This window comes from Mytilus californianus, unplaced genomic scaffold (genome assembly GCF_021869535.1).
Source record: "Mytilus californianus isolate M0D057914Y unplaced genomic scaffold, xbMytCali1.0.p SCAF_5, whole genome shotgun sequence".
Lineage (NCBI taxonomy): Eukaryota > Metazoa > Mollusca > Bivalvia > Mytilida > Mytilidae > Mytilus > Mytilus californianus.
Window position 1 is genome coordinate 102,794,811 of NW_026262701.1, and position 13,594 is coordinate 102,808,404.

At 32.4% G+C, this 13,594-nt stretch overlaps 3 protein-coding genes across 4 annotated transcripts in view; all 3 read right to left on the reverse strand.

The window, feature by feature from the left end:
* The window catches only part of LOC127702840 (dynein axonemal assembly factor 8-like), an 82,619-nt gene that overhangs the window by 68,010 nt on the left and 1,015 nt on the right, over positions 1–13,594 (reverse strand). The window lies entirely within an intron of this gene.
* On the reverse strand, positions 1,959–7,269 carry LOC127702135 (uncharacterized). 2 transcript variants are annotated; one of them, XM_052206229.1, is made up of 4 exons: positions 6,589–7,269; positions 5,803–5,998; positions 4,743–4,904; positions 1,959–3,736 (listed from the first exon to the last, which is right to left on the reverse strand). In XM_052206229.1, the coding sequence occupies exons 1-4, from the start codon at positions 7,021–7,023 to the stop codon at positions 2,793–2,795; spliced, it is 1,737 nt and encodes a 578-aa protein (XP_052062189.1). In that variant the 5' UTR covers positions 7,024–7,269; the 3' UTR covers positions 1,959–2,792. The 2 variants fall into 2 exon arrangements, with proteins under 2 accessions (XP_052062189.1, XP_052062191.1); XM_052206231.1 differs by having other exon boundaries at positions 5,803–5,973; positions 6,589–6,680.
* On the reverse strand, positions 7,046–13,579 carry LOC127702841 (uncharacterized). Its single transcript, XM_052207144.1, has 6 exons — positions 12,890–13,579; positions 10,480–10,661; positions 9,804–9,871; positions 9,201–9,287; positions 7,179–7,992; positions 7,046–7,056 (listed from the first exon to the last, which is right to left on the reverse strand). The coding sequence occupies exons 1-6, from the start codon at positions 13,126–13,128 to the stop codon at positions 7,046–7,048; spliced, it is 1,401 nt and encodes a 466-aa protein (XP_052063104.1). The 5' UTR covers positions 13,129–13,579.

Below are 13,594 nucleotides of genomic sequence, written 5' to 3' on the forward strand. Positions count from 1 at the left end.
TTTATGAATAAAAATTCAGGATTTTCAAATGAAATATTTTATTTGGTGATTTGATAATTAAGTACAGGTCCATGTAAGAATCAGGCAAACAGTGATAAGCCCATGTTGGCAAATTGATCAAATAACATATTCTAGATGTGAACATACCTTATTAGAATTTGAAAATGAAATCCTTTTTAAAAAAAAAAAAAATTTGTGTTAAAAAAAATCATTTTAAAATTTCCCCTTGAAGGCCCCTGAAAATGAGCAAGGAAAACTACAAAAAGGCACGTTTTTAAAGTAATTTATCTTGCTTTAATCATCTAATTTTTGTTGCTAGAATATATTTTATATAGAGTTCATATGTATAGTGATATGAAAACAGATTGAAAATTGATTTCAAATATTTTCTTCCCTAGCAACCGTAACCATGGAAATGTGATCAAAAAGCATTTTCGAAAAATGCAAATTTCATCTAATTTCATTTAATTTTTTTTAGAAACAGCAACAGTATACACACTTTTATTATATATTTCCTTTTAGTAGAAGCCCTATAGAATAAATCTAAACAAAAAAAAGTTCGGAAATATTTTGCTGCTGTAGGTGGCAGCACCATCAAAATCATCAATTTTTAAGTTTTTTTTTATGTTATTTATGATTTTTACGCCCCATGTTGATCCAATTTAAGTGAAATATTCACTAATGTCGTACCAATTCCTATACATATGATATACCAGGGTTTAAAGGGTTAATTTTCTTCATTTTGAGTGGAACAATATATAGCGTGTTCATGTATGATTGGGGAGGAGGGTTGCTTAAACTATTTCCAAGGGGAAAAAATGTTATGATTTGCATTAGTAATGAGCCAAAGTCCACAAGAAATTGTGTTGTTACCTTGCAAGCTTCAATTGGATCTGAATTGAAATAAATGAAGGATATGATTTCTAAAAACCAAATAATTTTCTCAATATACTGATCCACATCTCACAAGCCACTTTAATGAAGAAATTTCAGCCAATGATTACTATGTTTTGTGTCTCCCACACTGATTTTTATGGTATTTATAGATGTGATAAACAGATACTCCTACAAAATGTTTGTTCAGTGGTACAATCAGTAAAATAAAGAAACAGATGTCCATGGCACAAAGGTGCCCCCCTCCCCCTTTTTCCCCTTCCCCAATATGTAACTATGCAAAAGTCAATGTTCTTGTATTAAGCATTTTTTCCCTTTTGAACAGGACATATCTAGTGAAATTACATGTATAAAGTGACACCACCCTTATTCGTATATCGATAATATTGAACTTAAATTCAATGTTTACCTCAGAGTCAATTGGAGATCATGGAAGTGAAGAATAAAAAGAAAAATAGATAATAAGTTGTTCAAATGTTTAATTGTCCAAAAAAAAAATTAATTATATGGTATAAGAAAAATCATTTTAACATATTTTAATAATGCTTAGTTTTCATTGTTCAAATATGTATCATAAGCTTCTATTCAAAAGAGTGATTGCTTAGTACTTTAATAATTTGTGACAAATGTTTTTATGTTCGTTTAATATACTGTTTTGAACAAGAATGTGTCCATAGTACACCGATACCCCACTCACACTATCATTTTCTATGCTCAGTGTACTGCGAAATTGGGGTCAATACTTTAATTTGGCAATAACATTAGTAAGATCATACCATAGGGAACATGTGTACTAAGTTACAATTTTTTAGGCCTTACAATTCATCAAAAACTACCTACAATTCATCAAAAACTACTTTGACCAAAAACTTTACTTGAAGCAGGACAGACAGACAGAAAAACGAACGGACAAACAAACCAATGCACAATGTTAAAAAAAAAAATAACAAAAATTACAATTCATTACTGTTACAGTGCAGTTGATCTCATATTAGGGTAAATATTTCAATTCTACAGGTTCAGAGAAAAATTTAACAAAAAATGTTTGTTTAAAAAATGGACAAATTGAAGGACAATTTGATTGTAATTTAGCCCAAACTTTTTAATATGTTTTAAAGTTTTTCAAGCCATTAAGGATGTACTTTGGTGAAATTAAAAAAAATCAAGAATTTAAAATTGATACTATTCGTTCGGGAAAGTATTAGTTAAGAAACAAAATAAGCAAAAATATTAATGGGTTATGGAGCTCCTTTTCAAAATATTTGGATTTTTAAAAATTGCTGGAAAGGCGGACTGGGATTAGGAATGTGTCAAAGAGACAACAATCCGACCAAAGAATACACAACAGCCGAAGTCCACCATATTTTGGTAACTGACATTTAACATGTTTAATGAGCTATTGAAATCTTATTTGAAAAGAAAAATAGGTGTTGTGGGGCAAAATATTTGACATCTGACACTAATTCCTAGACCTTATTCAAGTACATCCTAAAAGACACTAAATGTCATTCAGCTTCTCCACAAATTTTCTTGATCCAAAACCGGTTTTAATAACATGAATAAGTAAATTGCTTAACCAATACACAATATGATGACTTATAAGACATGCACACAAAAAAAAATAATCTGCTAAAATAAGCTTAAGATGTGTTTTTTTATTTTTTTTTTAGATATCACTTATAAGTAATAATTACTGTTAAAAGAAATTTTGCACCATACAAAAAAATCCTAGTTCTTGGTACAAATGGATATGTTTTTTAAATATTTATAAAATTTATGCCAAAATTGTATATTAGTTAGACTAAAAATTTAAATGTTACCCATTATTCAAAATTATATGACACTGTACATGTAGCCAAACAACAATAACAGGTATAGAATAATAAAAGAGTAAATAGTTATTGAATATTAGCGATAACAGTTTCCTCATCAATGGCAATTAGAGCTGCAAGAAGATCTTCATCATCAAGTTCAGTCTTCACTAAAGGATTAGGGGTTCCTTTACTACATAACCTTGAAAAGTAAGAGGTTATCTGACTGGCATTAAGCCAATGATTAATTGGAAACATTTTTTCCCCATTTGAGTTTTTCATCTTTTTCATTTCTTCTGCAACAGAGGTTGGGTTACACTTTTTTCCTGTTCTATTTCCTTCTTCAAATTTGGCCAATAGAAAGTTTTTAACAGATTCAGGAAATCTTGATATTCTCCTGCCTTTCTTTAAAGCCCATCCCATATTACTTGTGGAAAATTCTTTTTCAGTCCCATCTGTTAATGTTGATTTATTTTTGGTTGTAAAGACCACTTCATTGCACAACTGTGCCCACTGGTGTCTGATTTTATCATAGGTTGTTTCCCGTTGCAATTGTAAAAAATGCTTTCCTATCAGTAGATGGTTTTCAAGTCCATTTAAGGTAGCAAATCTTTTGACACAGCCAACTACTGTGCAATAGAACAGCATTTGATCAGAACTTTCTGAATGACAAGAGGATAATCTTGATAAGTCTTCATCATTTTCTATTTCTGTTTCTGGTCCTTCAAGGAGATTAACTGTAGGAACTGTTTTATGTGTTTTGATTTTTCCAGTTATATTAACAGGTAAATCGAATCCTGATATTACCACACATCCTGATTCATTTTCCTGCTGTTTACCAAAACCCATTTGGTCTAAGGATGCATTAGGAATAAATTTTCCTTTGCCGATGTTGTAGGCTTTCCTTAGTAGTATACCATCTTCTTCAACTTGCAACTCATTAAAATCATTTATTCCTTTCAACTTGTGTGTTATCAGTTTGTGTTTTGAGGTGTCTATTACACATTCAGAGACTTGACATCCAGCAACACCTGTGAAAAGAAACAATAATGAGGGGAATTATAAACTAATTCAAAGGTCATGTTTTCAACTTCAACAAAATGTGTGTACATTATTCGATATGATCTTTTGATGAAAAAAAAGCAATTTTAAAAAAAGTAAAAAAAGTAGTTACATATTTGTTTTTCGCTCATTTTTAATACATAAATTAGGCCGTTAGTTTTCTCGTTTGAATTGTTTTACATTGTCATTTTTTGGCCTTTTATAGCTGACTATGCGGTATGGGCTTTGCTCATTGTTGAAGGCCTTATGGTGACCTAAAGTTGTTAATTTCTGTGTCATTTTGGTATCTTCTGGAGAGTTGTCTAATTGGCAATCATACCACATCTTCTTTTTATATATTATAAGGAAATTATGAACTAAATTTCCAGCTAATCTGACTAAAACTTTCTACTATGACCAAAAACTTTAACCTGAAAAAAAACCTGTTTTCACGTTAATTAAATTTCTATAATCAGATAATATGCTTCTAATTTGGCATATAATTTGAAAATATCCCACCATCAAGATCATTTGTACTAAGTTTCAAGCTGATGTGACTAAAAACTTCAATCAAACTAACTTTGACCAAATAAGAAACAGACAGACAAACGGTCAAGCAGATGGACACACAGACCAGAAAAAATTAAGTCAATATAATATCATACATGGGGCTTCAAACAACATGCCATAGATCATTTTAACCAATGCTTTAAAAATTTTCTATTTAATATGGGTGATTTTACATGCGTATGTGAGCCTCAGCCTTTTGTTGTTATTTCATGAAGACACTGTTTTTTTAATATAGTCAAGTCTAACATTTTGACATTATCATGTCAGATTTATTTGTGAAATGAAATTTACTTCTGAGAAACAAACTGTCTCTGAAATTGTGTATTGAACCGGATTTGCTTATCTTAACAGGGCACATTTAGTTCACAGTGGGTTTGTGTTGTAATTATGTTTTCTGTTTGAACAATGTACATTTTGTTAATTTACCTGTTCCAGAGTCAAGTGCAGTTTTCATATCAGCTGCTGTTACGATGTTTTTTCCACTTGCAACCCAACTTTTCATCTTTGTGCGCATATGTGCTATCTTTGAATCACAATATGACTTTCCTGCTTGGGCCTCAGAATAGCAATATCCCTGAATATTGATCCCTATGAAATAAAAGATATTCATTACTTTGCCATAAATTCTGAAGTCTCTTCAATTAAAATATACACAAAATAACTGATTTTTATGTTAAGTATTGTGTATAAGTTTCATTACATTAGATTGAGGAAAACTACAGCAAGAGAACGAAAATTAAAAATTTAGCAATTTTACCATTTGTAAAGGGGCATAACTCTAGAATGGCTAAAGTGACGCCACCAAAATTCAAACTTGATTGTGTTTTGTGGTAATAAGCATTGTGTTTAAGTTTAATTACATTTGGTTAAGGCAAACTAAAGTTAGAGAACGGACGTACAGTGGTTGTCGTTTGTTTATGTGTTACATATTTGTTTTTCGTTCATTTTTTGTACATAAATTAGGCAGCTAGTTTTCTCATGTGAATTGTTTTACATTATCATTTTGAGGCCTTTTATAGCTGATTATGAGGTGTGGGCTTTACTCATTGTTGAAGGCCGTACAGTGACCTATAGTTGTTAATTTATGTGTCATACCACATCTTCTTTTTTATATAGACAAGGGTAAAACTTTAAGCTCCCTCTGCTATGGCAGGGGACATACAATCAGTTTATGAAACATGTCTAAATAAATAGAATAAGGGCAATAACTCTTCATGTGTTGTCTGATTCATCAGAAAATTTCTTGTTGGATAGCTTTTGTTATGGTGAACAATTTTACTACTTTAGTTTTTCCATAACTATAATTATGTTATTTTTTAGATATAGATTGAATGTTATCCCTAGGTTGTTTTTTTCCAAAGCAATGTCTCAAGGTGCTTATTAAAAATAAAGATTTAGATGAACATTACACTAGTGCCACTAATACTGATATTGTTTTCTCCTATTCTCCTTTTATCTTAGCCCAAATTATTTTGTAATATGTTACCTGTTCTTTTACTTATTTCTTGTAAGCATAACCAGATATGTCCACAGTGGTAGCATGCTGCATTATCTGATCGCAGAACTAACTTCTTAGTTTGAGGGAGTTGATCTTTGATGGTCATTATAACATTTTCAAGAAGTGAAGCCACACAAAACCAATCCTGTTTCACAGATTCTAAAACATGGGTGAAAGTTCTATGCTGAAAAAGAAATGCACAAGACTTAGTGTATACATACAATTTTTATAAATTTGGATACTGAATTCATTTAAAATAAAAGACTACTTATATATTCATTTCATAAGAATCTATTTCATGTATTTCATTAGAATCTTAAACGAACACTGAATAATTTTATTTCTACACTATTTTCACGTTTCACAATTGGTGAGAGACATATATTTCTTAACACTAATGAAAAATTAGTTCTTAGCAAATAATTGGTTAAAATTTTATCATGATTGATGTCAAATTTTCATGTCAACAATTTTTTCAAACTTTTTAAAATTGAGCTAATTCTGACATGTAATATTGTTTATATTTGTTGGTTGTTTCAAAATAAAAAGCATATGATTGATATGCATGAAAATTTATAAAATACTTCCTTTTCGGTAATTACAGAGTGCATTGGCAATACATGTGTATGCATGAACAATTTGTACATGTCAATAAACAAACGATTTTTTTTTACATGTGTGACATAGCATGTAAAATGTATATATCAAGCCACATCTGTAAAATGCATCAATGTATTTTAACCTTGTATTACATACATGTACATATGCACTTACATTAATTGATCCATCTTTTTCTCTGTATATACAAACAATCACATGCCAGTTCTTCCCTCTTTGACCAAACCAGTCAGTTTGTTTCTCACGATATTTCAAGGGTAAAAATTTCATGGCCCAATCCATAACCAGTAAAGCTTTATCTGTTTCAAGATGTTCTATGGTATCCAATCTAAATTGGTCTTGGTTGACAGTTCTTACAATGTGTGATTTCCAATCAAATATCACCATCATTGCATCTTCGATCACTTTTGAAAATTCTTCTTTGTCATCTCCATCATTCATGGTATCAACAATGTTGCACAATTTAAGATGAACATCTTTCAATAGTTGACATCTATCACATTGCAAGCAATGAATGTGATCACAAGTGTTTTGAAAATGTACATCCTTTGGATCACTTAAACTCCAGTTTATACAGTGATCTGCACACATATTTGATTGGTTGATATGAAGTTTAAAGTCGGTCTTAAGATAAATACGGGATGCGGTTAAAGTTGTGGTCAATTCAGTGTGAATATCGGAAGAAATAAAAGATTTTTTTTTCAAATTGTTGACAAATTCATGAAGTGATTGAAAAGCTTCAACACCTTCAGCTGCTATATTATCAAGGCCATGAAGATTGGTTCTTTGTGAGGCTGCACAAGCTGTGAGAATTTTGAAAAGTGAGCTATTTCCAAGGGGTTCAAAGTTGAGATCTTTACAGTAAGAAAAATACATTTGCACAATTTGTGAATGACAAGATGTTCTCACAACGTCTGGAATTGTCACTTTTTCTCCAGTGTCAAATGACAATTCTCTGGTACCATATGACACTATCTGTACGAATGATGGATCGAAAAAAAAGTTTAAAGCATGTTGCATTTTCTCCTGATCCATACGCTCTCTAGGTCTCCTTACTTTTTCTTCAATAACCAAACCAGACCCAGATTTTGATAGCAGTCTTGCTTGGTCTATTTTATATTTTGTTATGTCAGGCAGACGCTGCATAATTTCACCTTTTGTCATTTTTTGGGAAACAATTGATAGAATTTGTGTTTGAAGTTTGTTGTCTGCTGTTTCTTCATACAGTTTAAAAATGGTATCAGTGAGCTCATCATCTGTTGGAGGCTTTGTTGGTTCTGACATTATAAGTTTTTTTAACTCCTTTGATTGCCCTGGAGCAATAATGTTAAGTACAGAATCTACAGATTCATCTGCTTTATGCTTATAATAGCGAATGGTACTGTCCTTCAGGGAAGATATATCAGAAAGTAACTGTCCTCTTAACGGACTTGATTTACAATTTAGTATTTTCAATGTTGCATTTGCTTGGTCCAAAGTGGTTTCCATTTCATCACTCCAATTAGATATTTGGGACAAAGGCTGCGATAAAGACTGGGACTGCTGTGTCACATCAGAGTACTGAAATGATAAATGACCTTTTAAATTATAGTAATTTATGTAAAATCTAAATACATTCCAATAAACAGGTGTATATAAATGTAACAAAAAATTAAAATAAGAGTTCATTTTCACCTACATCAAATGTTCATTCAAATGGTTTTAACTTTTAACCATGCCCTTGGGAAAATATAAATTTCATTGATGAACAATAAAATTGAGAATGGAAATTGGATATGTGTCAAAGAGACTACAACCCAACCAAAGAGGGGAAAAGCAGCCAAAGGCCACCAATGGGTTTCAACACAGCGAGAAAATCCCACACCTGGAGGCGTGCTTCAGCTGTCCCCTAAACAAAAATGTGTACTAGTTTAGTGATAATGGACGTCATACTAAACTCCAAAATATATAAAGGAAACTAAAATTATACAAGACTAACAAAGGCCAGAAGCTCCTGACTAGGTACAGGTGCAAAAATTTGGTGAGATTAAACAGGTTTTTTTAGATCTCAACCCTCAAATCGTCATATTTCCCATTTATAAACAAAGGCATATCAAGATATGCTGTAGTTTCATAAATTAAAATTTTTTAAATATTGTGATGTTACACTATTGTTTCAGATAAGGGTGAAGGTTTGGTACCATTAAAACGTTTAAACCCACTGCAATTGTTTGCACCTGTCCTAAGTCAGGAATCTGATGTTCAGTAGTTTGTTGATGTGGTTCAAAAGTGTTTCTCCTTTTTTATATAGATTAGACCGTTGGTTTTCCCTTTTGAATGGTTTTACAGTAGTAATTTTTGGGGCCCTTTATAACTGCTGTTTGAAGTGAGCCAAGGCTCCGTGTTGGAGACCATACTTTGACCTATAATGGTTTACTTTTATAAATTGTGACATGGATGAAGAGTAGTCTCATTGGCATTCATACCCCATCTTCTTATATCTATGAATAAAATAATGTGCAATAAAAGTTGCTGCAAGAAATATGGTCAAAGTTCCACAACTCATGAAAAGGATAAAATTAAACTAGAACTAGTACTGTGAGTTAACTCACTAAAACATATACCGGTAAACATCAGTTTAATTAGGTCTACAAATAATTGCACACAATCATACAATGGTTTCTTTTTAAAAAAGCTGTCTCGGAGGACTAGCTCCAATAATATTTGAATACTCTTTGATAGTAACTGCAGCCACTTTTTTCTCTATAAATTAATGAAGTACTACTCACGTTATCATCAAATTGCTGGATAGGACGTTCTCTCAATTTGTATCCAGATGCATATGTACTTTCTTCTGTATCAACTTGATCAAAGCACTGAAAAATAAACACAAACGTTTGAAATCTATGGAATATCATTACAACAGCATGAATTAATACATTCCATACATGTATACATTACTGAGTGACAAGAAATATAATATACATTTTATATACCAGTCATGTGCATAAAAAATGAATGAAAAATGTAATTTCCCTGTTAGTTCACAAGGTAACAGTGGACAGGAAGCCATGTGACCCTTTAGATACCCGGAAGCATTATTTTTACTGAAATTGTTCTCACTACTTAGATATATGTAGTATGTGGTAAAAGTAGAAGCAGCACAAATTTCAAAGTCTTCGGTTTGACCCCTTTATTGAAACCTCAACCTTTGGTTCTCATGGTGAACAAGACGGTTTTAAAATTCAAAAGGAAATGACTATTGAAATTGCTATAATGAATAAAACTAGGAGTATGACGACAAAAAATCATCCAATGTACTGTCAAATTGTGCTGTAAACGGTCAGATCTGCATAACATCATAAATCAGAATTTTTTTTCAAATACCATACCTCATTATAACATTCTGGCGTATTAGGAATTAGGTCTTTACACTTTATCTTACATCCATTACAAATTCCTGAAAATATATATAATTATTTTTAATGAAAGAAAAATCCTGTGGGATAATGATCCAAATTATAAATAACACCCTGCCCTTGCAAAGTCAGAATATATCAATTAAAGTGTGCATTTGATTACATTCAGCATGCTCAGAAAGTAAAATTATACATTTACATAAATATAATGCCCCCTCTACTATTTTTATATACATTGGTGTACTGGGCATTGAACCATAACTAGAATTTAGTTTCAATGCGCTGTTTTTGCTAAGGGACACCATTAAAAGACAAAAGTTCAATATAGGATAAAAAACTTAATTCACATAGTTTTTTCACTGACACCTCCCCCCCCCCCCCCCCCTTAACTGAATTTGGGAAAAATTGATAGACCATTATGGATATATGTAAAAGTTATGTTGGATAAACAAATTTGCAGCAATTTTTACCCCCCCCCCCCCCAAAAAAAAAAAACTATTTGATTTAAGTTTTTTATCCTTCATTGATTTTTTAATGTTGTCCCTAAGACATCAGTTAAAAGATTTTACATTGCACTAAAGTGCAAATATGTGGATTTTCTTCATGACCAGCAATTTAGATATCTTTGCAATAATAAATAATGTTTTACCTGAACCTACAGGTTGAAGACATCCAAACTTGTTAAGGATAGTTTTGCTCATTAATGGAGTCACTCCTTTTTGTGGCTGCTGATTTCCTTTATGCAACGGGAAGATACACTTTTTACTTGGTTTCCAATTTATTCCTAGACTGTATCTGTGGTATGGACAAACAGTCATTTCTTGGTCGAACCTTGAAAAAAAGAATGATTTTATTTTTTGAACTGCTTTTATTTAGGGATGCAAACGAGTACTCGTGTATCACTCGGTTGTACTGAGTATCAATACCAAAATGATACTTGACTAATAGGTCTCCTGTTAGAAGGTTGTAGTTTTCTTAAGCTTAAACAAAAAATATTTTTATTAAGAGGGCCTCCCGGGAAATTTAATATAAGTTTGGTAAAATTTGTCTCAGTAGTTTCAGAGCAGAAGACTTTTGTCAAAGATAATGAAACGAAAACGGATGACGGACGCAAAATGATGAGAAACGATCACTTAGCTCTTTGGGCAAGGTGAGCTATAAATAAGTAGTTTTTGAAAATTAATTTGGAGTTTATTGCAGATTGGGGGCTGACAGACATTGAAAGTTGCTTTAACTTTCATAATGGGATATTGCAGAATGGAATTGTACAGTATGCAATACAGACGTGCAAATTGCTGCATCACTCGTTTGTGATGGCTGCTTAGATTATGGTTTCACCAAAATGCGTCAGACTATAACATGCCGCTCCCAAAACAACATACTGTACATTGTATATAAAAAAATAAAAATTGTATGCAATATTGTAAAATATAAATAGAAGTTTTAAAGTTTAATTTTAATATATACATGTATAGTCCAAGCTGGCAGCATACATTTGGAAGTGCAAAAATGTAAGATCATGTAACAATAACGCAATGTAACCGTAGACTCAATTATTACTGTTACATTTCCATGTAACCGTAGCCAGTGCCAATTGGGAATGGTGTATGAGCGAAACGACAAAAGGGTGAATGGTTTCATGGCCTAAAAGTCTCAAGAGCACCACAAGTTGTTGCATAAATTAAATACATTTTGTACATGTACATGTAATCATTTGCACTTTGTAATATTTTACAAAAAAATATATCAAATGAATTGCACAGTAAATCTTAAAATGTTTATAACCCATTGGGGAAATTTGTCCCAAGCTAGAGCTTTAACCCTCTTGCTGCCAGAAAATACGACAGCTCAACGTCAGTGATGTCTAACAAAATTTGATATATGACGTCACGCCAAAATGACCGTTACATTTAGGAATCATTGAAGAAAACTATAACTATGTTTAATCTCTTGTCTTTTATTTGAAAATGATACAACAATGAGAAGACGCTTGCATAATTTTAAACATGGACATATGTTTCAGAAAAAGGGAGAAGGTTTGGTACCATTAAGACGTTTAATCCCGCTGCAAATGTTTGCACCTGTCCTAAGTCAGGAATCTGATGTACAGTAGTTGTCGTTTGTTTATGTAATTTATATGTGTTTCTCGTTTTTTTATATAGATTAGACCGTTGGTTTTCCCGTTTGAATGGTTTTACACTAGTAATTTTGGGGTCCTTTATACATTGTAGCTTGTTGTTCGGTGTGAGCCAAGGCTCGGTGTTGAAGGCCGTACATTGACCTATAATGGTTTACTTTTATAATTGTTTTTTTGATGGAGAGTTGTCTCATTGGCACTCATACCACATCTTCCTATATCTATACATGTGCCCCTCCGTCAGTCGGTATGGACACGTGAGTTTCGGGTTTGTGTTCAGATTTTTTCTTTCTTCGTTTTTTTTAAGCAGGATAGGGTAAATATTACTATCTACACTGTTCCTAATGATTTGAGGAGATACCATTTGATTTTTATTAGGGGGGGGGGGGGGGGGTGGGGGCGGTAGGATGACATTTGAAAAAAAGGCAGGACAGAAGTTTTGATTATAAACAAAAATCAGGATGTGCAACCTGTCAAATAAAAAGGCAGGGTGACAACTTATGTAAAAAAAAAAGAAAGGATAAACTAATTAAAAAATGGCACGACCAAATAAACATGATAGAGTGAAAAATTAAAAGGCAAGACAGAGATAACAAAAAAAAAAATATGCAGGACAAAATTTTTCATCCTAGCACCACCCCCAACCCCTAAACAATCAAATGATAGTTCCCTAAACAGCTTGATGGATGGGTGTGCTGCATATTTACCAATAAGACTCAAGTTAAGAACCCAAGTGACTGTGGTTTGTCCGATGGGACTGGGAGGCATAACAAAATACACCTTATGTCATGAATATATCGTCATATGTCATGAATGATGATGTTTATCATGGATGTTATTACTTATTCTATCTTTGTTGGTATTAGCGGTATTACTTATTTTGAAAACAGAGTGTGGGGACAGAGTCAGCATATTCATTTACCTGAAAATACCACATCTCAGTGCTATCAACTCTCCTTCACTGCCAACGGCTGGTTCATGTATAGTTTGGTGACCTCCACACAGTCTAAGATCTTGCAAATGCCGCGTTATGTCTTTGTCACATTCCGCCAGCTTTCTTACACTTTTATCCTGTTTATATACAGGATAATACCCGCATGTGTGGGTTGAAAACAGACTAAGGCTGCACTTCATGTCGGGCGGGACCGACTCGTCTGCCATTTGTTATTGTTGTTGTGCAGACTACGCGCCTTTTTTGAAAAGAGGTAACCAAGCAAGGGAGATAAACAACACGGTGAATGACGCGTTTCAATTATTTTACTTTAGTGAATAACATTTTTCAAATAAAAATTTCCAAACTTTTTATTCATTAAAAGAGAAGATATGTATCAAATGATTTCAAATATAAAAAAATATGTGTGCTAAGCATCTGCTGTTTACAGAAAATCAATATCGAAGTTGACCTACTTTCAATGCGTTACACTGTTGTCTATGCAGACGGCGAATGCATTTTATCTATTTTTTTCTAGACAAATATGGCATACATTGATGTAATACTATGGTTTTGTCACCTTTATTAATGGATTACAAAGTTCCCAAAATTTCACCATATTCCGTGTATATGGACTTATCAGTTTTTATTTGATTTGCCTGATTCTTACACGGACCTGTACTTAATTATTAAATG